Source organism: Caloenas nicobarica, chromosome 1, assembly GCF_036013445.1.
Source record: "Caloenas nicobarica isolate bCalNic1 chromosome 1, bCalNic1.hap1, whole genome shotgun sequence".
Classification (NCBI taxonomy): Eukaryota; Metazoa; Chordata; class Aves; order Columbiformes; family Columbidae; genus Caloenas; species Caloenas nicobarica.
Window position 1 is genome coordinate 3,555,764 of NC_088245.1, and position 23,240 is coordinate 3,579,003.

The 23,240-nt window shown below is 46.0% G+C and overlaps 1 protein-coding gene across 2 annotated transcripts in view; it reads left to right on the forward strand.

The window, feature by feature from the left end:
• Nucleotides 1–23,240, forward strand: part of PLXNA4 (plexin A4) — a 498,451-nt gene that overhangs the window by 444,895 nt on the left and 30,316 nt on the right. For both annotated transcript variants that reach the window (XM_065626967.1, XM_065626969.1), the window contains exons 20-25: nucleotides 1,404–1,638; nucleotides 2,072–2,214; nucleotides 5,147–5,415; nucleotides 9,170–9,236; nucleotides 11,596–11,742; nucleotides 19,429–19,588. In XM_065626967.1, the coding sequence (XP_065483039.1) occupies nucleotides 1,404–1,638; nucleotides 2,072–2,214; nucleotides 5,147–5,415; nucleotides 9,170–9,236; nucleotides 11,596–11,742; nucleotides 19,429–19,588 (1,021 nt within the window). The remainder of the gene's footprint in view (nucleotides 1–1,403; nucleotides 1,639–2,071; nucleotides 2,215–5,146; nucleotides 5,416–9,169; nucleotides 9,237–11,595; nucleotides 11,743–19,428; nucleotides 19,589–23,240) is intronic.

The window sequence follows — 23,240 nt, forward strand, 5'->3', positions numbered from 1 at the left end:
TTGACTCTGCCATAGCACCATTTAGAAAAAAATCATGATTAATAGGTTTAACGAGTGGCCAAACTGTTGTTTTGTGAAATGGAAGACCTAGGTTGGGTTGTAAGGGATAATTCCACTATTTGCTGTGGGAGCTGGGAAGGTGAGAAAGACCCCATAAAAGAGAAAATTTCACTTGCATGCTGCAATAATGGTCCTTGTTGCAGTGGGAGGGGAAGCACATAATCCTGGGGTCTTGGCTGCATTTCTGCCTGGCAGCAAAATTTCACACTTTGCGCAGGGCCTGCTGTGCCTCTCTGTGACAAAGCTCAGCTGAGGTGAAGTGAAGGGGCTCATCATCATGTCACGATCCTGCAAGCTCTTTGCCTGGCATTTTCCTAGCTTTATGTTGATCTATAACCAGTGTTCCCCTACAATAGCACAATTCTAGAAGCCTTATGTTTGTACCTCATGTTAGTCAGCAATGCTTTTTCCCGTGCCACTCAAACTTATCCTACTCTACAAATAGCCTTGAACAAAGTTGTAGTAGCCTTGAGCAAGCAGTACCTCATGGGATTACTGTTGGGAGTGGTGTTCGTGTTGTAAAAATGAGCTCCTAGCAGTCCTGCTTCAGTGGAGTGTTTTGTCGGGCTTGCAGCATTGCCGCCTGCAGGGTTTGTTTCTGGCTGGTAGAAGAAATGTCCTCATACAGCATCTTGTCCCAGAGCCTGGCAGCAGCCCTGGGAACCTCCAGGAGTGCATGGACAGAAGAAAGTTTTGTTCAGCTCCTCTTCCACTGATCTGCAGTCACCCTGCCAATGTGTGGCTAGAAGAGGAAGCGTAAAGAGCATTGACCAGGCTCCGTGGATTTTTTTTTAATTTTTTTTTTCCTATACCAGTGACTTCCGGATACCGTTTTCTCTGTTTGAAGAGTCAAAAGCAAATTGTGACTCTGATTTCTGTGTTCCCACTCTCCTGACGGCTGCTGTGTCAGCTGTCTTGGTCAGATGTCTCTTGTCCCATATGAGTTTACGACCAGTCAGACAATAACCATGAGCTCTGTGTCCCATGTGCATTTTGGGACTAAGTGTCATCAGGGCAGTCCAGAACAGCATAGATGTTTGGGACAGGGAACGGAAAACCCCTAATGAACCCCAAACTTCTGTGTAGCCAGGACATTGAGACTGGTGAGATTTGTCTCACCAGGAGTCCTTTGTTGATTGGGTTCATGGTCACTCTACCAACAGAGTTGCTGCTACAATGACGTTTCAGGTGTTTTTTAGCCACTCTCTATCCAAGTACTTCTTGCTCTGTTTATCTTGGGAGAGGAGGGAAGGTTGTAATTCAACCTTAGTCAGGGAGATAGTTTCTCTGTGTTCTTGTTTGTTCATCAGTTTCAATGTGACTTTTTCCTGCTTTCCCTCTAGGCTCGTGTAGGAGGGATGGAGTTCTCCCCAGGGATGGTCTACATCTCCCCAGACAGCCCTCTCAGCTTGCCGGCTATAGTCAGCATTGCGGTGGCTGGTGGCCTGCTCATCATCTTCATCGTGGCTGTGTTGATTGCGTACAAGCGCAAATCCAGAGAAAGCGACCTCACCCTCAAGCGTCTGCAGATGCAGATGGACAACCTGGAGTCAAGGGTGGCACTGGAGTGCAAAGAAGGTAGGATAGTACAAAGAAGGTTGGATGAGGAAGGAGGATTGGCACCGTGTCAGTGTTGGTAGAAGGGAGATATCCAGCTACTAAACTCTGAGCCAAAGTATCACCGAGGAACAGGAATGTTGAACCCTGCAGGTCTGGCTTAAACCTGGCTCTAATCTGACTTTGCCTATTTTCTCTAAGTCCAGTGTCCCTCCACTCTGTCCAAGCTGTATTTGCTAACTCACAGTCCAGGGAGAGCCTTGGCATGTGTCCCTGGGGATACTGTGTTGTAGGAAAGGTGAGACTGCTCTAGTCCACCTTCTTCTTCCTCTCCAAATGTTGCTTCTCCACTTGTACTTCAGACTCATGCACATGAGCCTGAGGGATTTTCCCATCACAGTGAGGGAGATGTGGACTGTCATTGCTACATGAGTCCTTCTTTTTTTTGTGTCAGCCTTTGCAGAGCTACAGACGGATATTCATGAGCTGACAAGCGATCTGGATGGAGCCGGGATCCCCTTCCTCGATTACCGAACCTATACCATGAGGGTGCTTTTCCCTGGTATTGAAGATCATCCAGTCCTGAGGGATCTAGAGGTAAGAAATCGACATCTCCTGCTTCTGTCTCCTCTCATGCCTCCCTGTTCTGTCCTGAATGCAAGAGATATTGCGTCAGTGGTGGGGACATGATAGCTTACAATACCATGCCCTACCAATGATATTACCTCATTAAAAATCCAGGTTGAAAGGGGAAGGTGATTGCTGATATCTTAGATGTTAAATTCTGTTTGATCACTCATCTATTTGGAAGATTCTCATAGACCTGTGTGCATTAGGTCTACTGTATTTAGCTCCTCCTTGGTCTTCATCCTGCTGGGGTTTGGTTCTTAGACTGGATTTATTAGTTACAGATGTGCAGGGGCCAGGAAAAAAAGTTGTATGGCAGAGCAACGTAGCTGCCAGTGTCACTCCAGCTTTGCACAGTCCTGACACTACAGAGACTTTTTTCCTGGTAACACCTATAGAAATAACCTGCATTCACCAAAGGAGGTTTATCTTTGATGTGCTCTGTGGTTTGCAGGGAAGTCAGAAAACCACAGCATCAGTCTGCCCATGCCCTGCCCGCATCTACCTCCTTTACCCCAGCTCTCCAGACTAAAGCGATGGGAGGGCAATGAAATGTTGCCCAGCACTGTTGGGTTCTGATACAACCTGCATTACCTCACTGCCAACAATGAGTTTGATGGGACCCTGGTTGAGGTCTGTCCATGCTCCAAAACTCCTTCAGGCTTTGGCAGATGGACAGGCTCTGCTCTAGGGGTACCTGGGCCAGAGAAGCAGGGCATACACCATGGCCAAGGCCATGGAGGTCGTTGGCTGAGCTCTTTGCAAAGTTTTTGGCAAGTGCTCAGCCTCAGAGAAGCTCTGGCATGGGCTGGTGAGACTGCTGGAGGCCAAGACCGGGGTTAGTTGGCAAAGAGGAGGAACAGGAGTTGGCACATGCAATACCATGCTTGGCTGGCTGTGTAATCAGACGTACCTGCTTGTCTTTGCTCCTTCCCATCAGGAGAGCCAAAATTCATCAACTGATATGGAGAGAGCCATTAAAAAACCTGGTCTGTCAGCAGCGAGGTCTTGTGTGATTGGGTAGGAGGCTGAGTTACACACTGACTACTGTAGATATTTGCCTTTGGGGAGCAGGTAGGACGCCCTCGAGCTGCTTTCTCTCAGGAAAAGTAACTCAGCAGCATCAACAAATGAGCACAAGAGACAAAGGGTGATGAATCTTTCTCATATATGTATATACACACACACACAAACACTTTCATCATACCCACAGCCAGTTACAATCCCTATATTCATTAACCCCAGCCAGCTGACCACAGAAGAGCATCTGACCCCTATAGAGGCTTTAGCATGGATGCTCCCATATGCAGATACATATAGAGACACACTGAGCTAATGTTTCAATCTGTCACCTTTGATCTCTTCTTCCTTTCATTTCATTCATCTTTTTTTTCCTATTAATCCTCTGTAAAGCTTCAAAAGCTCTTTCAGTGTCAAGATCTTTGGCTACCAACATATCAAGGAAGGCAGTTCCTGTTCTGCTCCCTTCTCTGCAGCAGCCAGAAAAGGACCCAGCATAGATCCCATAGTGAGCTGGTCTTACTTATTTCCAATTCATTTGCTAATTAACTGCTTCCAGATGCAGTAGAAAATACTTTCCTTGTTATTTTTTTAATTCTCTGTAATAACCCGGGGATAGACAATATTAAATGTTCAAGCAAGTGAGTTAAAAATAATTATTGACAGAATGGATGGTAGTGGTTGGTTGGTTGTCTCAAGCTATTTGCTAAGTGATTTATTTGTTGTATGCAAAAAGAGTTAAGAGCTCTAATTTTCAGAATGAAAAAGCAATGACATTTTAAGGGGCCTTGCATTACTTGGTTGTTTAAGCATGCCAATTCGTTTTGGATTAAAGTGCCAAATCTGTTTGGTTATTAATACATACATGTCCCAGTGACATGTGTTGCTCTGTGTTGAGACCCACCAGCTTCCAGGGAAGATATTTTAAGGACTGGAACAGCTTCAGCCACATGGAGAAATTAGTTTCGGGTTCTCTGTTTCGACTGCATTTTCATCTAGGAACAGAAAGGCTGGAAAGTGTAAAGCCCACTGTAGACTCTGAAGCCCAGAGTCCAGTGTTTAGGTCCTAAATTGTTCCTTATAAAAACTAGTTCACCAGCCTCTCATAGCAGAGAAATACATTGGAGACTTATGAACCTGTCTCCAAACCATCCCACCTCCCAAGACAAGGGGTCCTACTGCAGTGGGACCTCTAAGACAGGTCCTCTCACACCTTCATCTACCTAGTTCTTCAAACGAAGGCCCAGCTGCGTGCCCACCATCTCACCCACTGCCTCGCTGCATCTCTTCATTTTCTCAAAACCTGACCCTGTGCTCTCTTCCCCATTCACTTTCTTGCTGCTTGTCCCAGTTTCTTAAAGCTGAACCCCAAATCTTTGTAAGCAGGTTTCTTGCAAGAATTAAAAAGAGGTGTTTGGTGAAGATAGAGTGAAGCCTTAGCCTAACTACAATCAAAATACAATCTAGTACGTTACCGCATCCAGGCATTAGCAGTCTCGTTTTGATGTACTGTTCAGGAAGGGAAACATAGAGTTGGGAAGTAATCATCTGGCCGTGTCTAGGAGGTCTCTCAGACTTCCTAACCATCAGACGACATATGAACTCTCTTCCTTTTTACGGGACAATCTTGTGATACAGAAAGAAGGACTCACCTACCTGCTAGATCCAAGACTTTATTATTATTACTATTATTATTATTATTATTATTGTTTCTTCTGTTTGAAGCAGCTTTTCCCTGTCTCTTCTGTTTGATGTCAAACTGTATAGTTGGAGGAGCTGGAGGGATGACGCCAGAAAGGTAGCAAAGGGTGTGTGACCATTTGGGAGAGATCTCACAGCAGGCAGTGACTGAAAAGTATAAATTCCCTTTCTTCTCATGCAGGTCCCTGGCTACAGGCAGGAACGGGTGGAGAAAGGCCTGAAGCTCTTTGCCCAGCTCATCAACAACAAGGTTTTCCTGTTGTCCTTCATCCGCACGCTGGAGTCCCAGCGCAGCTTCTCCATGCGGGACCGTGGTAACGTGGCCTCGCTGATCATGACGGTGCTGCAGAGCAAGTTGGAGTATGCCACTGATGTCCTCAAACAGCTCTTGGCTGACCTCATAGACAAAAATCTGGAGAGCAAGAACCACCCCAAGCTGCTGCTCCGGAGGTGAGGATTCCTGGGGCTGGAGTAAGCTGGGCTGGGCAGCTTATGCCCCACTGTCTAATTGAAGCATCCTAGTCATCTTTGGAGGAAAAGGGCAAATTTGCTTGATTTTTTTTTTTGTGTAGCAGGGTCTGAATTCAGGATGGTATACAGCACCAGTTCATGTTACCCCATAGGGCTGGTATGAAGCTGTTTGCAGAGAGGGGTGAGTAAGGCAAGTAGGGCTGAATGAAGACTGAATTTCTCTCCCTTTCTGGTTTCCTGCTCATTTAAGACTTCCCCAACAGAGCATTCTTTTCAGCAACTGTGTCTGTAGATCTTGCTTCATCTCCACCCCAACCAAAAAGTAGTCAATGATTAAAAGTTACAGAACTGAACTACCTCTGGATTTTAATGTGGATCTTCCAGAAAGCTTCATAAAGGCAGCAATAGCCCATGGCTCCTAATTCTTACTTTGTGTACTTAAGACATTCATTCATACTTCTGTTTCCTTTTAACCTGAAAATTCCAATTGCGTGGTGTAGGACCTATATCACATAGAAGATGCTGTTTTATATCCCTGGTAAGTCAACTGCTGCCTTCTTCTGCCTGAGACGTGGACTGCCATGCTGTGTTTCTTGTTTATGAGATAAATACAGACACATGGAGAGTCTCCCTCAGCTGGTTTGGGGATCTTTTGTCTCTCCCTGAGCATTGGTGCAGGGAGCTTGTTGAAGCCAGTAGCAGAGCTGAGCAGGACAGCAGAGGTGGTTTCATATCAGGCACAAGCTTGGGTTAGTGCTTCTTGGTCAGGTCTAAGGTTTAACCACCAGGGTTATAAGGGAACACTTGAATTAGAAATCTACTGCTTTGTAATTAATGTGCTTTCCCTGCCTAGGGAAATGCTGCCTCTTCTCCCTTTAGGGTCATATTCATCCTCTTTTCATGGTCTGAACCAATCCCTCTGAATCAAGCCAGGATCCTAAGTAAAATCAGGAGGAAGTCTACTGGAGATGGATGCCCTTTGCCACTGCTCAGAGCCAACTTTGAGGAGCCCTCAGCTGATGGCGTTGGACAACTTGGGCAGGGAAGAGATCTGTGTTGCCTGCTGGGAGGGTTTCTATCTGGCACACAGCCCACTATGGAGAACCAACTAAAAAAGGAGGAGAAGACACTCCCTGGCATTCAGGGTAGCAAAGCTAAGGGCAGAGACTGGGCTTTGCTTTGGTATCTGTTGACTCTCTGATGTGATTCAAGCCCTACAGACTGGCTGGTGACCTCCCTCCAGCTGTCTCCAGGCTTCTTCTCTGTGTTTCTCCTCTGATGCTGGATGGCACTGCCTCCTTCAGACTGTCTCCTCCCTTCTTTTTCTCCATTTTCTTCCCCTTTCCCCATTTCTTTATCTTCTCTGGTTGTTCATTCCTGACTTGTCCTGAGCATCCCATCTTCCCCCCTTCTCCTTCCTCCAGCTCTTTTCTAATTCCAGTCCTCTTTGTTGGAAATGACATGTGGCTATTGGAAGGAGAGCCAGTGAACAAAGAAGGCACATCCACTGTTCCAAGCTCTGAAAACACAAGGAGAAGTCAGAGATGTGGTTTTGACTCTGAGATGAATGAGTGGCACCAGAACAGAGTCTACGGATGAACATGTGAATAGCTCAGTGCCTTGGGATTCAAATGTGTGTGAGGTTCCCCGATAATTATTTGGAGCAGCTGGATTCAACTTAATGCTTCCCCTACCTCCTTGTGACTCTGTGGATGGAAGAGAATCATCCAACACCTTTCTGCAGTGTTGGTTTTGGGGGTATTTGACAGAAGGAAGGAGCTGGCTGGAATGATTTTCCCACCTCACCTGTGACCAGTGTTCATCCCACATGACATCTACAGCCTCAAAGAGACCAAAGTCATCATGGCAGAGAGCAACAACACAATGGGATTTTGTTTCTTTTTCTCATGGAAATGCTAAGTTTGCACCATGTTGTGGATCCCAGGTGTGACACCTGGGAGCATCAGAAAGAGCCCTTCTCTGTATGACATGCCGTGTGAGGATCTCAGACCATGATAAGCATGGGGATTGCTGGAACTGAATACCATACAATGACCAATGGAGGACAGCAGCTCATTGACATTGGCCAAGGGGAATAAAGGGCAAATTGCCTGGTTTTGACAGAGGTAGTCTCTAGGGAGAGACACAGCAATGATCACTATAGACAAAGAAAATACAGCTTTAATCTGGTAGTAAACTGGGACTGTATCATCACTTCCTCTGGATGCAGGCAAGAGAAGATAAGCGACAACAAACACCTCTGTTATCACTCCCTCCTTCACCATCACAGAATCACAGAATCATTTTGGTTGGAAGAAAACCTCAAGATCATTGAGTCCAACCATTAACCCACCCCTGGCACTAACCCATGTCCCTAAGAACCTCATCTCCGCTTCTGTTTAACCCCTCCAGGGATGGCAACTTCACCACGGCCCTGGGCAGCCTGTTCCAATACCTGACAAACCTTTTTGGGAAGAAATTTTTCCTAATATGAAATCTAACCCTCTCCTGGCACAACTTGAGGCCATTTCCTCTTGTCCTATCACTTGCTACTTGGGAGAAGAGACCAACACCCTCCATGCTCCAAGCTCCTTTCAGGCAGGTCAGAGATCAGAAGGTCTCCCCTCAGCTCCTGTTCTCCAGCTGAACCCCCAGCTCCCTCAGCCGCTCCCATCACACTTGTGCTCCAGCCCCTCACCAGCTCTGTTCCCTTCTCTGAACTCACTCCAGCACCCTTCCCCATCGTCTAAGTGAGATATGCCTGTGAGAATAGAGAAACCCCTATGGACACCAGGCTAAAGATCAGCTGTGTTTAACTAGACTGTCATCTATTCTGTGTTGGTGTAACAGGACACTATTTTCAGACAAGGTTGCTGGCTGGTTCAAAGCACACAGCTCCGGTGATGCAAACCCTTCCCCTTGCAAGTCCCATGCTCCAGAGGAAGCAAGATCAACTTCAGGCTGAAGGACCAGGGAACTTAAAAAGGAAGATGCAGCCCTAAGTGAAAACCCTTGGGTGGCTTTGGTGATAGCTAGGACAAGGAAGACCCACTTCAGTTCATCCAGACAGAGACTTTGCTTTCTTGTTGAGCAACATCAGCGCATGTACTGGAGCCAACACAGATTTATCCTGTGCTGCTGGTGTCTACAGTTCTGAGTCATTCCTTCTGTAGGAAAAGTTCATCCTGAAGACTCAAGATGGATTTTTGTTTGGACAAGGACAGAGTGTTCAAGAGCAACAGGATAAGCTCTGTGAATGCTCCACATTGAGGAGTATAATCGCTCCCAAATGCCAGGGAGATAATCAGTGCCAGATAACTATTCTCTGGTGATTTAGTTCTAAGTATTTATCTAGCCTACTTGTCATATGGCCTAACTCCGAGCTCCTCATTTTTGATGGATCTATCCTTCCTGACCTCCTCTGAGAAGGTTCTCTCAAATGTTGTTATCTCTATTTCATTGATGGAGAAACTGAGACACAGACATACAGGGACTTCTCTAGTCACAGGAGAATCAGAAGGATAGTAAGGATTTGCCTGAAAGTTTACTAAATCCAAAGCTAAAACAGAGAGCCTAAGACATGCTTAATTCTGATGTTGTTATGCCAAACTTGCCATGGGTCTCAGAAATCTGGACAGTAACATGGACAAAGCCAATCTTTCGACTAGTCCTTTTATATGACCAGCATGACTAAATCATTTCCAAATTGCTTTTTCTCCTGGGCTTGTTTTAGGACAGAGTCTGTGGCTGAGAAGATGCTCACCAACTGGTTCACCTTCCTTCTGTACAAGTTCCTCAAGGTAAGAGGAGCATCATTTCTTCTTGGTAAGGTTCAACTGGGGCAAAAACTTCCCAGGTATAAAGGAAAAGGCTTTTATTTTCAGGAGAGAACTCACTGCCTAATGGGAGAAGGACTGTTTTCTGATCCAGTGAGAACAAAGAAAGACAGTTTGTTAGAGAGGCAGCCTGTTGGTCTAATTCCTGGACAGCAGTGAGATTTAAGAGTCAGTGCTGAAACATGAAGGATTTCAGAGCCTGGGGAAGACATATATTGAAAATGCTCTAATTTTACTAGCAGACTCAGTTCTCCATCACATGGTGATCCATATTTTCAGTGTATAGTGGCTGGACATCTCCTACCACCCCTGTTCAGGGCCAGTACTGATGCCCAGAGCCTCCACCATACTCGGTGCCTCCACCGTACTTAACCTGCTTTATCCATACCATAACCAGATCCCTGCTTAGTTTAATTTAGGGCCAAGCCCAAGCTCTTCTTGGCCTAAAGGCTGCCTTGAGCCTGCCCTGGGCATGGCCATGTACCCTCTGAGTACAAAAGGCTGGATGCAATATGCCATGTGAATCTGACTGCTGCATCAGAGGCTGAGGCTGCTGCTGCTTTGTATCTCCGCAGGAGATAGCATTGGCTTTGCAGGATGCTCATCAGCAAAACAGTTAAAAGACTTGAGACACCCCCTGAGTCCTCCCATTCCTCCTGGAGTGCCTCCTTGGAGAGGTGTGTAGTTAAAAAAAAGAGTCTTTCAGCCTTTGAAACCTGTCACTGACTGTTGGGTGATGGCAATTTCTTCTTGGAGACACACGCTGAACCTAAAGCAAGCTAATTGCCAAGGCACCACACTCAGAGCAAGCCTTTTTGGAAGAAGCTGGTTTCTGCAACTCTCCTCTGTTCCTCGGGCTAGACATGAGGAATAAATTTTTTACACTGAGAGTGGTGAGAGCCTGGCCCAGGTTGGCCAGAGAGGTGGTGGATGAACCATCCCTGGAGACATCCCAGGCCAGGCTGGACGGGGCTCTGAGCAACCTGAGCTGGTGCAGATGTCCCTGCTCATGGCACGGGGGGCACTGGGGGAGCTTTGAAGGTCCCTTCCAACCCAAACTATTCTATGATTCTGTGATTCCTAATGCAGTTGCTAGATATTCTTACACCTTACAGCCCCATTTGGACACTATAGCCACCCTCTGCCTGGCAATTCAAGGCTTTACAAATCAATCCGATTGCCCTGAACCTTCCCCAGACACAACCCGTCCAAGGATGAACACATGGGATAGTTTTGAAGGTCCCCGGAAGGTAATTTCAGTGACTTCAGTATCAGATTCCTGCCCCCAGCTGAAAGGAAAGGATATAAAGAGGTGACTCTCTAAAGCACCGCTTTTATAATAGGCTTTTTTCTCCCACTCAGCCAGTTGTCTTCTTGCCTTAGTCTGAACAGAAGCTTGATAAGGCCAAGAGACAGGCACACAGAAGCAATATGCTGCTGGTAGATAAGCTAATTAAGTGGGAGACAGGTGTAGGAACTGAGAAAGGGGCCACTTTGCTTCAGATTATGAACTTGTTTTTGCTGGGATTTACACCAGAGGAAAATGACCTCTCTCGTTGAGTTGGGACACATTGCAAGAGGAGAGGGCAAGGTAGGGAGGAGGGGAGGAAGGATGGAGAGACGAAGGAGGAGGGAGGCAATAGAAGAAAACACAAGGAGGGGTGCAGGGCAGCGAATGTGCAGAGCATGGGCAGCAAGGGAGGAAAGGCCAGGAAAAGTGTAGGAAAAGGAGTGCAATGGGTGCGAATGATGGGAAGGAGAAATTCGGGAGAGGTGTGCTTTGCTGGCCCTGCCTGTGGGCTGCTTGTTGCTGTCCTGTGCTGGGTCACATACATCTGAGATCACCAATGCGACCATGCAGATCCAGGGGCAGATTTCTCCTGGGTTGTGGAGCTGCTTCTGCCTGACCATCCCTATTTGCCTCCAGCATGAGAGTGCTCAGGGAGACTGTGGACTCTGCCCAGACACACAAGATGTGGGGAACCAGAAGTCCATCTCCCTTACAGATCTGTCTCCAAGTCCTCTGGGACCCATCCCACCACCTGCTCCACTGCAAACCTCTGGCCTGGTGGCAATCACTTGAGCAGCTCCTACAAGGCTCTGCTACCCCAAACATTTCTGGGAGCACTGACAACTTTGTCCCATGACAGGACACTCGAGAGGGCTGGTTGCACCCTGGGTGGTATGGAATAAATAGACTGATTCCCCCTGATGCATCTGTCTTGAGTGGTTGGGTGTGGCAAACCGCGGCAGTCACTGAGATGCTATGCAGGTTGAATTCTCACCTTCTGTTTCACTTCATGGTTGTCTCTCACCCCTGCAGGAGTGTGCTGGTGAACCTCTGTTCTCCCTCTTCTGTGCCATCAAGCAGCAAATGGAAAAGGGTCCCATTGACTCGATCACCGGGGAGGCCCGATACTCGCTGAGTGAGGACAAGCTTATCCGACAGCAGATTGATTACAAGACACTGGTGAGTGCTCTGAGCACACCTTCCTGTGGGCTTGTCCAACCTCTTTTAGCAAAAAGGGATTTAAAGAAAAGAAGTCAGTGAAGGGGCATGCTTACCGTCTGGGACAATTTATTCTTGCAATCCAGCAGGGCAACCCTGCTGAAGACTGACATCCCCTAACACAGCAAGGTTTGTGGCTCAAACATCTGCTTGCAAAGCAGGTTTGCAAAGACGCTGCTTCCAAGTTACTTCCATTGTGCCCTGTCCCATGCCCTGAGCATCCTCAGCCCCTCAAAGGCATTTTCTGTCCTCTGAAAGCATCTGCAGTCATTGAAAGGTAGGATGACACTGCCAATCCTTTACCATTGCTTGGGTTAGGTGAGGTCTGGGACCACTGGAAGACAAGCATGGGTCTTGTGTCATGAATATCCCTGTGAATGTGGAGACAATAGATATGGGCAATTTACTTTGTTCTATTAGACAAAATAATTCCTGTTGTCTACTCCTTTTTCCCTGGAGTGATGTCCACCCTTCCAACATCCCTCCGAGTTGTAAGACAAATGTAACAGTCTTCCTACAGCAGAAAGGCGAGGATGTCACTGCAAGATGTCACCACCCTGAACTTTTCCCTGTGAGGAGTGTGATGTCCATCGTGGGATTCCTTCCTCCTCACTCTTGGGCTCCCCCAGGGGTATCTTCATCCCCTGTCTCCCCATCACCTCCTCCCTTCTCCCTGGTCCCCAGCACTGGTGGCAGAGCTGCCCAGTCAAGCCTGGGCACAAAAGACCCTTGGCCATGTGGGGTGTCCCCAGCACTGAGCTCAGGCAGGTCGAAGATGAGGCCCTTGGCCATGGGACACTTGTGGTCACAGGGACACCCAGATCAGGGCACAGCAAGTCCAGAGACTTCCTGAGACCTTGTGGTGTTGTGTCAGTGCAAAGTCCATGGCCTCCTGCAAGTGACAGCTAAAATAGTTTTTATGAGGCTATATTTCAAGGATCTTGTCTAGAATAATCCTCAACAGAAAAACTAAAAAAAAAAAAAATCTGCTTCTCCGATGAAGATTTTGGCATCATGGAATATGCTAGAGGTACACGGTGGAGGGATCTATTAAGTCTTCTCTAGAGCTAATGCAGCCATTTCTCCTGAGCAAGAAGGCAGCAAAGAAAAATGAACTTGATTTAAAGATTTCAAGGGAAAGAAAATTAATCCCTCTTACTGAGTCATTTGCTTCAAAATGTAATTGTCTGCATGGTGGAAGATACACATTGCATATGCCCAGCTTTAGCTTCTAATCTGAGATTACACCCTTTTCCCATTTTATTAAAGAGCATCAATTAAAGAGCATTAGAAATCTCTTCTTAGTGTCCTTGTGGGCCTTCACTTTTTCTTGGATACACTAAATCCACTGAGCTTCTAAGCCTCTGTGGGATGAAGAGCATGTTCCAAGTCTTCAATGATCCCTGTAATTTCTTTATTTCCCATGTCTTTGATCTCAGAAAACCCTAAGTTCACATTTTAGGATGATCAGAAGGTGCTCTGAACTTACCAGATTATTTTATTTGCACCTTCAGTTGAGGGATATTCATCTCACTTCACCTTAGCTAGCTATGATAGCTGTGTCCAGCCAATATTAGTCCCTTGACCTCTCTTAGATCTTGGCTCAGGTGGGCTGACACTAGGAATGCCTGCTTTTCTTCAGAAAATACAGATAGTCCAGAGCTGAGCTTTGGTTAAATCCAAGTCTGATGAGGTGGTGAGACTTTATTCTTAAATAAGAGCACAATTTCATTTTGCATATTAAAACATGAATTTTCTATTAAATCACGTAATTTACAATTACATGTAATTGTCTAGTAATTTGGAGACCTGATTTCACATGGAGAGAGTGAGCAAAAGGAAGGAAAATGCAGACACAGAGTGATCACTTTCACCAAAGGAAATCCCCCCAATCCTTTTAGACTTGATATAAAGCAGCCAGCAAAGGGTAGTAATTATACAACAGCCTGAACAAAGCTCTCCTCCATTCGCTTTGTGTCATTTGATGTTAATCAGCTCTCCCTTTCACATCTCAAGAGCAGACAAATATATCCCGATAGGAATCTCAGCAGATTTACAGAGATCAGCTTCGGTGAAGGAGATTAAGAAGAAGGAGAATATGAATAGGATTATTCTTCCTTTCTGTTTCTCTTTATTTGTTTTATTTTGTCCTTCCTCTACCTGCCTTGAGGAGTCTGTCATCTTTCATTAAAAATATATAGCAATGAAATAAAGCAAGAACTGATTCAGGATTTGTAATATAGGAATTCCCTCAATGTCTCCTGCTCTCTATCACTGTGAGTTTGCAGTGTGTGTGGCTAAAATTCATTGGGTTCATGTTTTGTGAATGCTAGGTGGCTGCTTGACTGAGTTAAATCACAATTCCAGCAGTGTGGCACATTGAAACAGGCCGTTTATTGCCATTATTCCAGGAAGACAAGGCCGGGGCTTCCTTTGGAAGGCATTTATTCTTTAACCTTCATTAATCATGACCCAATACTTTAAGTCATGGTTTTGAATACGGTTTGAGTGTAAAGCAGATCCAAATAAATTGATTTATCTAGGGAGAAAAAAGAAAACAGAACACTTTCAGACATCTGGAATTACTAATTTCACAATACACACCTCATTCGCTAAATTTTTTTTTTTCAGTCTTTTTTCTTTCCAAACCAGATAACTCTGATTTGCTGTCTGCCAGGTCCTACAGTTCTCCAAGGAAGCAACTTCAATGTCCTCGGGTCATTGCAGTCTATAACAATTTCTCTACTTACAAAGGATTTTTCAGTACAGTAGATACTAAGGCAGTTGCAGATGTGATTTGCTAGAATAATGTGTTGCAACAAAACAGCAGGTCTTTTCCCAAGCCGTATACCTCAGAGAAACACCCTCTTGTGTTAATGTCTTTGCAAGCAGCCAGTGCTCAACATCTCTGGTCTGCGGTGTTATTAAAAACACAGCTAGATTATGCCATCTAAAAAAGATGGGGAGATCTCTTCCCTGCTGACTGCCATCTGCCTTTGCCAGAATCCATGATTTTTTAGCCATTCTCCAAACCAGAGTCCAGATGCAAAACCTATCGCCACTGCTCTGCTGTTGCTGGGAGATGAAAGAACATCTGTCTCCTGTGTCAACTTCATTTCGGTTAATACAGGTAATGCAGGGGAGCAAAGACCTCGATGTGTGTCAGGAGCTGTCGAGAGTATTGGCTAATTAGTGCTTGGAGGTGGTAGGTGGGAGCTGCCCAGTACATCTTGCTCTGCGTGGTCCCTGCACAGCTCGGTGGCTCCAGCACTGAGAGCCTAGTCAGATCGTCTCTCCTGACAACATATTCCGGATGGATAAAGACGCTTTGAGCTTTCTTTAGTTAAGGCTTTTCAGGGAATTTTGATGGCAGGGAGGAAGCTACTGCTAAGATATAAAGGCTCTTCCATGCTTGGCCTCTTTAGAGGTCTTTCTTGTCCTCGTGCATTACCAAGTCTTACCGTGTGCTGGCCAACTTGAATCTCCCTTAGCCCAATCTAGAACGGAAAGATGTCTGTCTCCAGGACAGAAACCATAGTGATGACCTTGTCTCGGGGCAGAACACTCAAAACACTGCAGAGAACTCCGAGCCAGGGTCCCCATATGAAGTAATCACAAACCATGGCTTTATTATTTAAATGCCAGTAATCCACAGTGGAGATCAGGGCTTAGCTGAGCTAAGCAATGCATCTGTATATACACTTAGAGACAGCTTGTGGCTGGAAGGGCTGGCAAACAAAAAGACCCCAAGGATGTAGAAGAAGGTCAATAAACACAAATCCAGTGAGATGACATGCCCCAAGGTCGCACACAGTCAGTGGGAGAGCAGGGCTCAGAGTTTACTACTCCGCTTGCTCCCAGTTCCACATCTTTCTATGTTGACCCCACAAGTGGCATTGTCCTTATGCTGTTCTGACACAGACATGACAGAACGGTGGTGCCAAGGGTGGGTGTACCCTCAGTGGCAAAACGTTCAGCATCTCCTTGAGTGACACTGAAGTCTCCTCTCCCCTTCATCCACATTGCCCCCAAAAAGGCTCAAAGGCTCGTGATGGAGCAGGAACAGTGAATGCATTCAGGAGATCAGCATCACAAAGCTTCTCTCAAAATGACTAGTCATGCAGGAATACAAGACAGGCCATCTCAGAGGTCTCTTCCCACCAGCTGATGTCAAAGATTGTGTTGACATAGCTGAGGAGAACTGCAGGAGCAACAGGTGTAGTTCTTTCTCTTACCTTGGCTGTTATGAGGACAGCCCTGGGTGAAGCACAGGGCAAACCTTACTCTTCCAGTGAGACTGCAGTGCCTGAACTCTGCTAAATGGATAAAGCCAATGCTTAGATTTCTTCTCTTGGCCATACCCTAGCAGGGACAATCTACAGAAAGCTGGAGAGAGAACAGAGGAAAACCTTGGGAGGATTCCCACAAAAGTGGTAGGAATCTTCACTCTCCATTGTAAACACCTTATTATGGTTAGGAACTTCAGCCTGTTGGATGAGGAGCAGAGATTTTCAATCTGTAGGGTAAGGATGACTCCAATAAGGCCCATGTCAATCTCCAAAGAAGAGCCATTTAGTGTGTGCAATACACAGGTGTACCCTGCAAAATTCCTGAAGTCTTCGTACTGAGAAAAGTTTAGTGCTCCACAAGAGAACAGCTGGAAAACACCAGCTGAAAGTTGATGTGAAGCCTGGGACACATATGTCAAAACAACTGTGCTTTGGAGAGGGTGTTGGTTTCTATAAGAAATGCTTGAATTCCCTAAAATAATGAAAGGAGCCTCTTGACTGTTGTTGAAATGAGCACACTGGAGTTCTGCAGTTTACAGGTAGCACCAGCAGTCCCCATCTATGCTAGAGACCACTAAGAGCAAACAATCTCTGCACAGCCCTTTGAGATATTGCCTTCCCCACTCCTTCTTCTTCCAGCTGGGCCAGAAAAGAGAGGAAAGACTACTCAAGTCAGGACATGAATGATTCTGGCTCACCCAGGCAGAGCTTTTTGGCCATCTTCTGAAGTTGGCACCCAATGAAATTCAAGGGCAACGAAGTTATAAGAGCAAATCACCTTTGATCAGCTTCCAGTTGGGTGGTGGTCCACATTGCATAGAATCATTTTGGTTGGAAAAGACCCTCAAGATCACTGACTCCAACCATTAACCCAACACTGCCAAGTCCACCACTAAACCATGTCCCTAAGAACCTCATCTACGTGTCTTTTAAACCTCTCCAGGAATGGTGACTCCACCACTTCCCTGGGCAGCCTGTTCCAATGCCTGACAACCGTTTACATAAGTTTTTCCTAGTATCCAATCTAAACCTCCCCTGGCACAACTTGAGGCTGTTTCCTCATCCTGTCACTTGTTAGTTGAGAGAAGCAACTGACTCCCACCTCGCTACAACCTCCTTTCAGGCAGTTGCCAAGAGTGAGGAGGTCTCCCCTCAGCCTCCTGTTCTCCAGGCTGAACCGCCCCAGGTCCCTCAACCTCTTCTCATAAGACTTGTGCTCCAGACCCTTCACCAGCTTTGTTGCCCTTCTCTGAACTTGCTCCAGCACCTCAATGTCCTTTGAAGGTCCCTTCCAACCCAAACTATTCTGACTGTGATTTTATGATTCTATGTCTTTCTTGTACTGAGGAGCCCAGAACTGCATGGTGGGTAGTGTTGTGGTGGGCACTGGTCAGCACCTACAAGAGATATTGGCCATCCTGGACCAGCAGCTAGATGTCTGGCAGGGTAGCCCAGATTATTTTAAAGAGCATTAAGTGTCTTCATGTGGGGAACTGAACAGAAGCCCAGGTGTTTGCATCAGAGATAAGTCACACCACACAGCTTGGTCTGACTGGCATCAGCTTGGGTCACTGAGAGATAAACCTAAAGAGTAACTGGGTCTCCAGAGCCATATGTGACCCCCATAGCATTCTCAAAAGAACTGTCCTAATCTGTCATCACTGCTTCATTTCCCTACAGATGGGCAATGGGAGGAGGACAACTAATAACCTCAACACTGGACGCATTTCAACAGTGCTTTTTATGTTTAGTTCTGTGATCCTGTGAGATGAAAGATGCCACAGAACTGTAAATCTGTGCTGTTATTATTATCTAAATTGATGCTTCTTCAATACTCCTGGAAGTGACATATAAATAATAGCATTATGATCTAATCAATATCTCATATTTACATCTCCCCTTTCATCCAGAAAGATCACAGAGCTCTTTGTAAGCAATATCTTCACAAGTCCCTCTTAGTTGAGCATGACAGCACCAAAGGGAGCCTGGAGAGCCAATATATAATTATACTGATATGATTTCACCCAGTTTCAAGCCACTTTGAGATCCCACTACATCTTAGTAGCTTAAGAAGGAAAGCGATGGAGAGTCCAGTGCCTGTTGTGCACCAGAGAAGAGAATTTACAGTCAAGGTAGAATTTGTCTAAGGCATCAAAACTAACATGTCTGCACTTGTAAAAGTAGCACAGGAACATTTAATGACCATATATAGCCAGAAGCATCGCTGAACACTCCTTCCAAGTGCAAAGGTGTGTTAAGTTTATAAAAGTTTATAGACATCACACTCCTGTAACCAGGAAAGAGCAGAATGTTCAACATAGAAATGGCCAAGAAATAGTGGACAGACGGCTGTTAAAAACCGTGTGTATGTGTTTAAGGCATCTCTCTCCCTCACCACCCCATATGCTTTGCATTTGCTCTTGGATAGAATCTTTGGATAAAATTATATTCACTTTCCAAGAAATAGGAGGCCTCTCTAGTTGGTTCAATTTTCTTGTTCTAATGTGAAAGGTTTTGTTGTTGTTGTTTTGTGTTTCCTTTTTGGTTTTTTTTAAGAAGTCTTGTATTTCAAATTTATAACATACTTCTGAGAAGAGTCTTGGTCTTCTGTGCAGAAGATGGGCAAACTTAACTTTGAGCGATTGAAGAACAATTTTACCTGAATTGTGGAAGTCAGGTAGTAATGTCAGGAGGCCACTACTGAATTAGGTCACCTTACCAGCTCTCTAGGGAGTGGGGAATGAATCAGAGGCCAAGAAAAGTTTTGGAGAACCCTTTGGATATCAGTTCAGCTCCAAACAGAGTTAGGTCTGATCGCATTTTTAATTGTTTCTATGAAAAGAGTGTGTCAATGACCATTGTCTGGTCAACATTTTTACTGAAAATGCCAGAACCTGAGCTGATACTCATGGGCTTTCTTTTATTAATATAGCAAAGATACCAAGGAGGTGAGACTCAAATAAAGGGGCTGTTCCCACAAGTATAGAAGTTTCACTTCACAGAGATAAGTGGCATGAGACACAAACTCAGAAAAACCTTCACTCTCACTGGCTGCAACATCTGGGAGCCCACATCACTCAGCTGAGGGCCAAATCCTGAGTTACCTTCGATTCGCTGGGCACAGGGGTTGAGAGGAGCACAGGCATGGATGGATGCAACCCCCCTGTGTGAAACCAGATCTCCATACCCTCTCAAAGAAGGGAATACCCTCGGTACACATTTTCCACCTTGTTACATTCTAGATCCCTCTGGCTTGTAGGAGGCAGGGACCTGTGAGAAGGTGACTGCGTATGGGTGGCCACTCGGTCTCTGTGGCTGCTGTAAAATGCACAGTGGGTCTCAAATGCATTTCTCTCAGGTCCTGAGCTGCGTGAACCCTGACAACGTGAACAGCCCCGAGATCCCGGTGAAGATCCTGAACTGTGACACCATCACACAGGTCAAGGAGAAGATCCTCGATGCCATCTTCAAGAACGTGCCCTGTTCCCATCGGCCCAAAGCTGCTGATATGGATTTGGGTATGTGAGTGCACAAGGGGCCCTGATTGTCCCTGGACAGGGGGGAGAGGGGAGATGGGAGACAACCAAACATGATCTACACACCATTTCTTGAAGCAAGTGCCATGTATCCAGACTGGCTGTACCCTCGGTGCTTGTGCAAGGCAGAGCAGCAGTGATGGTGAGAGGGAAGAAGTGAATGATTAAATTGATACATATTCTCCTGCCTTATGAAATCTTTGTCCTTGAGGACTTAAAAAGACCGGTAGCCACCCTGCTTTATCTGTTCACAGAATTCAGCTTGGACAAGGATATGGAAAAGGCATGATGGGGGCTATTCTCACTGTCCTGCCAAAGACCCCTGGAAAAAGAGGACAAAATGCCCAAGGTGGTATTGTCAGCCGTGTTCAGGATGCAGAGATTTATTGCCAGCCCTTCTCTGAATATTAAGGGTTTGGATTATATATACCTTCTTGATGAGATAGTCACAGCCCAAGCAGTATTAATTACTCATTGTATGGGCACGTGAAAGGGGATGAAACATCCTCTGTTCAGTGGGCTGCATCCATCACACCCCTGACTGCTTCCCTCTCCTGCCAGCAACAACAGCAGGTCTGGGAGCTGCTGCTCTGAGGTTTCCTTTCTGCAGAGGTCTAGGAGGTCTTAAGGAACGATTAGTCCCTCTGTTAATGTATTAATGTTTTTTTTTTCTCTGTGGTTTGCTCCTTCCTGCATTGCTCTGTTTGGAGGGTGGAAAGATCTACACCAGCTTCACTTGCATTTCTACGCAGTTGTGGTTTTGATCTATGGGGCATGCAGGGAGCTGTACAACCTGATGTCTCTGAGGCCAAAATCTGTCTCTGCCCAAAATCAGGAGGAAGGATGTGGGAAAGAGTGAGATGTCTGAAGTTGGGGTCCAGAGGCAGATGTGACACAGCAGCTGGAGGCTACTGTGAAAGAATGTAGAAAAATCTGCTCAGGGCATTGCTGATGTCTGTGATAGGCAGCTGGGGACTGTATTGTAGCCGTACCTGCCAGGATTTCCCCCCAGTGACCTTCAGTGAGAAAGACTTGAATGGAAAATGATGGAGTCTATAAAACCCAGCAACGCAGAAGAGGAACGAAGAGGAGAAGGAACGGACTGACACCGAGAAACAATTCACAGCAGTAATAGAGGCAGGAATGAGAGGTCAGGGTTTAAAGTTAAGAGTCTATATGCGTGTGTGTATGTGTAGAGGAGGAGGGGATTCCTGACAGAAACTGCAGCAAGATTCCTGCTCGTGAAAGGCAGTTAGAATAGCAAAACAAGCTGCCAAAACCAGCAGCAATAAAGAGCAGATCATATACATCATCAAGAAAGGACCCAAGATGATTTTGGAGCTGCCGTGAATCGGCGGGGGAGTGATGAGTGACAGGGTGAGCATGGGGCTGGCAGGGCAGGATGCCAGGGCACGGTAGACTGGAGGAGCAGAGTTTCCTGATTCTGTGATCTTTTTACTTATTTGATGCTGGATGGCGGCCACAGAGTCCATTACGTTTGGATCTCAGACTAGGTATGAGCACAATGTAGTTTTTTCTCCTATGGGGTTGAGCGATGCATCTGTACTGGGAGGCAGGAATTTTACCTGAATGTTGCAAATATGAGGGATAAACTGGACTCCACAGATTTTACCATGGCTCTGACAACCGACAGATACAGAAACGTGTGTGCAGGGTCCCAGCTGGAGCCTGCCAATTTTGCATCCAGCTCTACTGCTGTTTTAAGAAATATTGACCTGCCGAGTGATGCTGAGGACCAACAAGTCCCAGAAAGCATTTATGAGTGTGTGCACCCCTCAGAATACAGCCTTGTCCATGCTGACAGGAGGCTGCTTAATGAGCAGATGTTTGGTTAATAGCACTGATGATGCAGTTGGGCAAAAAACCCCACAAAATAAATAATAATAATAAAAAAAGAAACACTCATCTAGGAGAAGAGTCTTGCCAGCAGCAATATAGTTGCAGGCTTCTTTAGCACAGCAGCTAATAAGGTGGGAGGAGCAGGACTGCTATGGGTGAAGCAGGAACAAGAGGATATTCACAGCTCCAGCCCAACCCCTTTGCAGGAAAAGATGTTTGTTGGCACCTGGCATCCTTCGGTGACAGCAAAGGCAGCAAGGAGAGAGCAGAAAGCACTGCTGGCCTTTAAAAAGCAGCACAGAGCTCTCAGGATCAACCTGCCCCAGGCTGAACGCTCGGAACCGCAAAGGCAGCTGGATCAGCGCCGCCAGTACATGCCAAACTCTAGGTCAGAGCAGATGACTGTAATCTGGCCTTGAAATGGATGGTCTTCTAAGCAGCAACACCATTTTCTATTACCATCACAATTTTCTGGGCTTTCTGTCCATACTAAGGCCAGATTGCTCGCATGGAAGAAAGGAAACAAGCTAATGAGTTATTTGGAGTTGTTAAACGCAGGGTAGCTGCAGGCAGAGTGACTTGTATGTGTCGCAAATGTCATAATGTTTTGCAGTTACCCAGACAACTCATGGAGGGGGTTGTCAGCTGAAAGCACTTATTTTGGACACCCTGAGGTTACGTTCTAGTCCAAAACCTGAATTGCAGCCCTCTGAGTAAAGGCTTCTTTCTTCAGCGGCTATTTTTGTTATTATTATTTTTTACAGCCCCCACCATAAATAAAATGCTCCATCTTTGGGAAAGCATTAGGATGTGAGGATCACAAAACAGGGATTTGGCTTCGTGCTAAGGCATTCACTCTTCCCTGTGTTTCGTCTGCTTTTCGAAATGGACTGCTGAGGTGACAAGAGCTGCTCGGTTAATTGCCTTGCACCCAGGGATGCTCTCTCAGAACCATTGTGGACCACGTCAGGGCAACAATCTGCTGCCTCACCCATGGTGAAGATCCGGGGTAGGGGGTTCAAGCTTTAGAAGCCATTTAAACTGGGTCTAACTCTACTATATGTACAGTAAGGCAGACAACTTGCATATTCAGGATTAAATATTTCCCGGTCATCTTCCTTTTACGCGTTCTGATATTATTTTTTTTTCCCCAACCACGACAGTCCTTTCTCCATCTCAGAAGCAGAGCTGAGTTTCTTCTGTCTTCCTAGAGGTCATTACATACTAGACATTTACCCATTTTTGCTTCCTACCCATCTGGTTATACCAGTGCCCTGCAACATACAGACAAAAGGTTTATTCTCCTGTTTTCTGTGCCAATCTGTCTCTCACGTGGAAATTATTGGGAAGCGAAAAAATACTCATAGGACTAAAAATAGCCCTCCAGCTCTTCAGACTAATCCTTCATGAGCACAAATGATCATGAAATAGGTGGCGGACCTGCGTAAGCCACATGCATTTGTTCCACATGCAGAGTCAATCACAAACCATTTCCCAGCCCTTCATGGGACAGTTGGGTCTTGAGGAGAAGGGTGGGCAGCACAGTGTATGGCATAAAGAGTTGACTGAAAAGGGTCGTAGGCATCATGACCTAGAAGTGCCTGTACAGGATGGGGTTACTGATGATGAGTATCTCAGATGGAGGCACCTAGAGTGAGCTGTCAGGTCTTCCACCCAGCTGGCTATTTCCCTTGCCCCTAAAAATGTTCCCTGTGCTGCACTTTTCTCCGTTGTTTAATGGGTATTTTCAGGGTGACCCAGATCATGGAGAAGG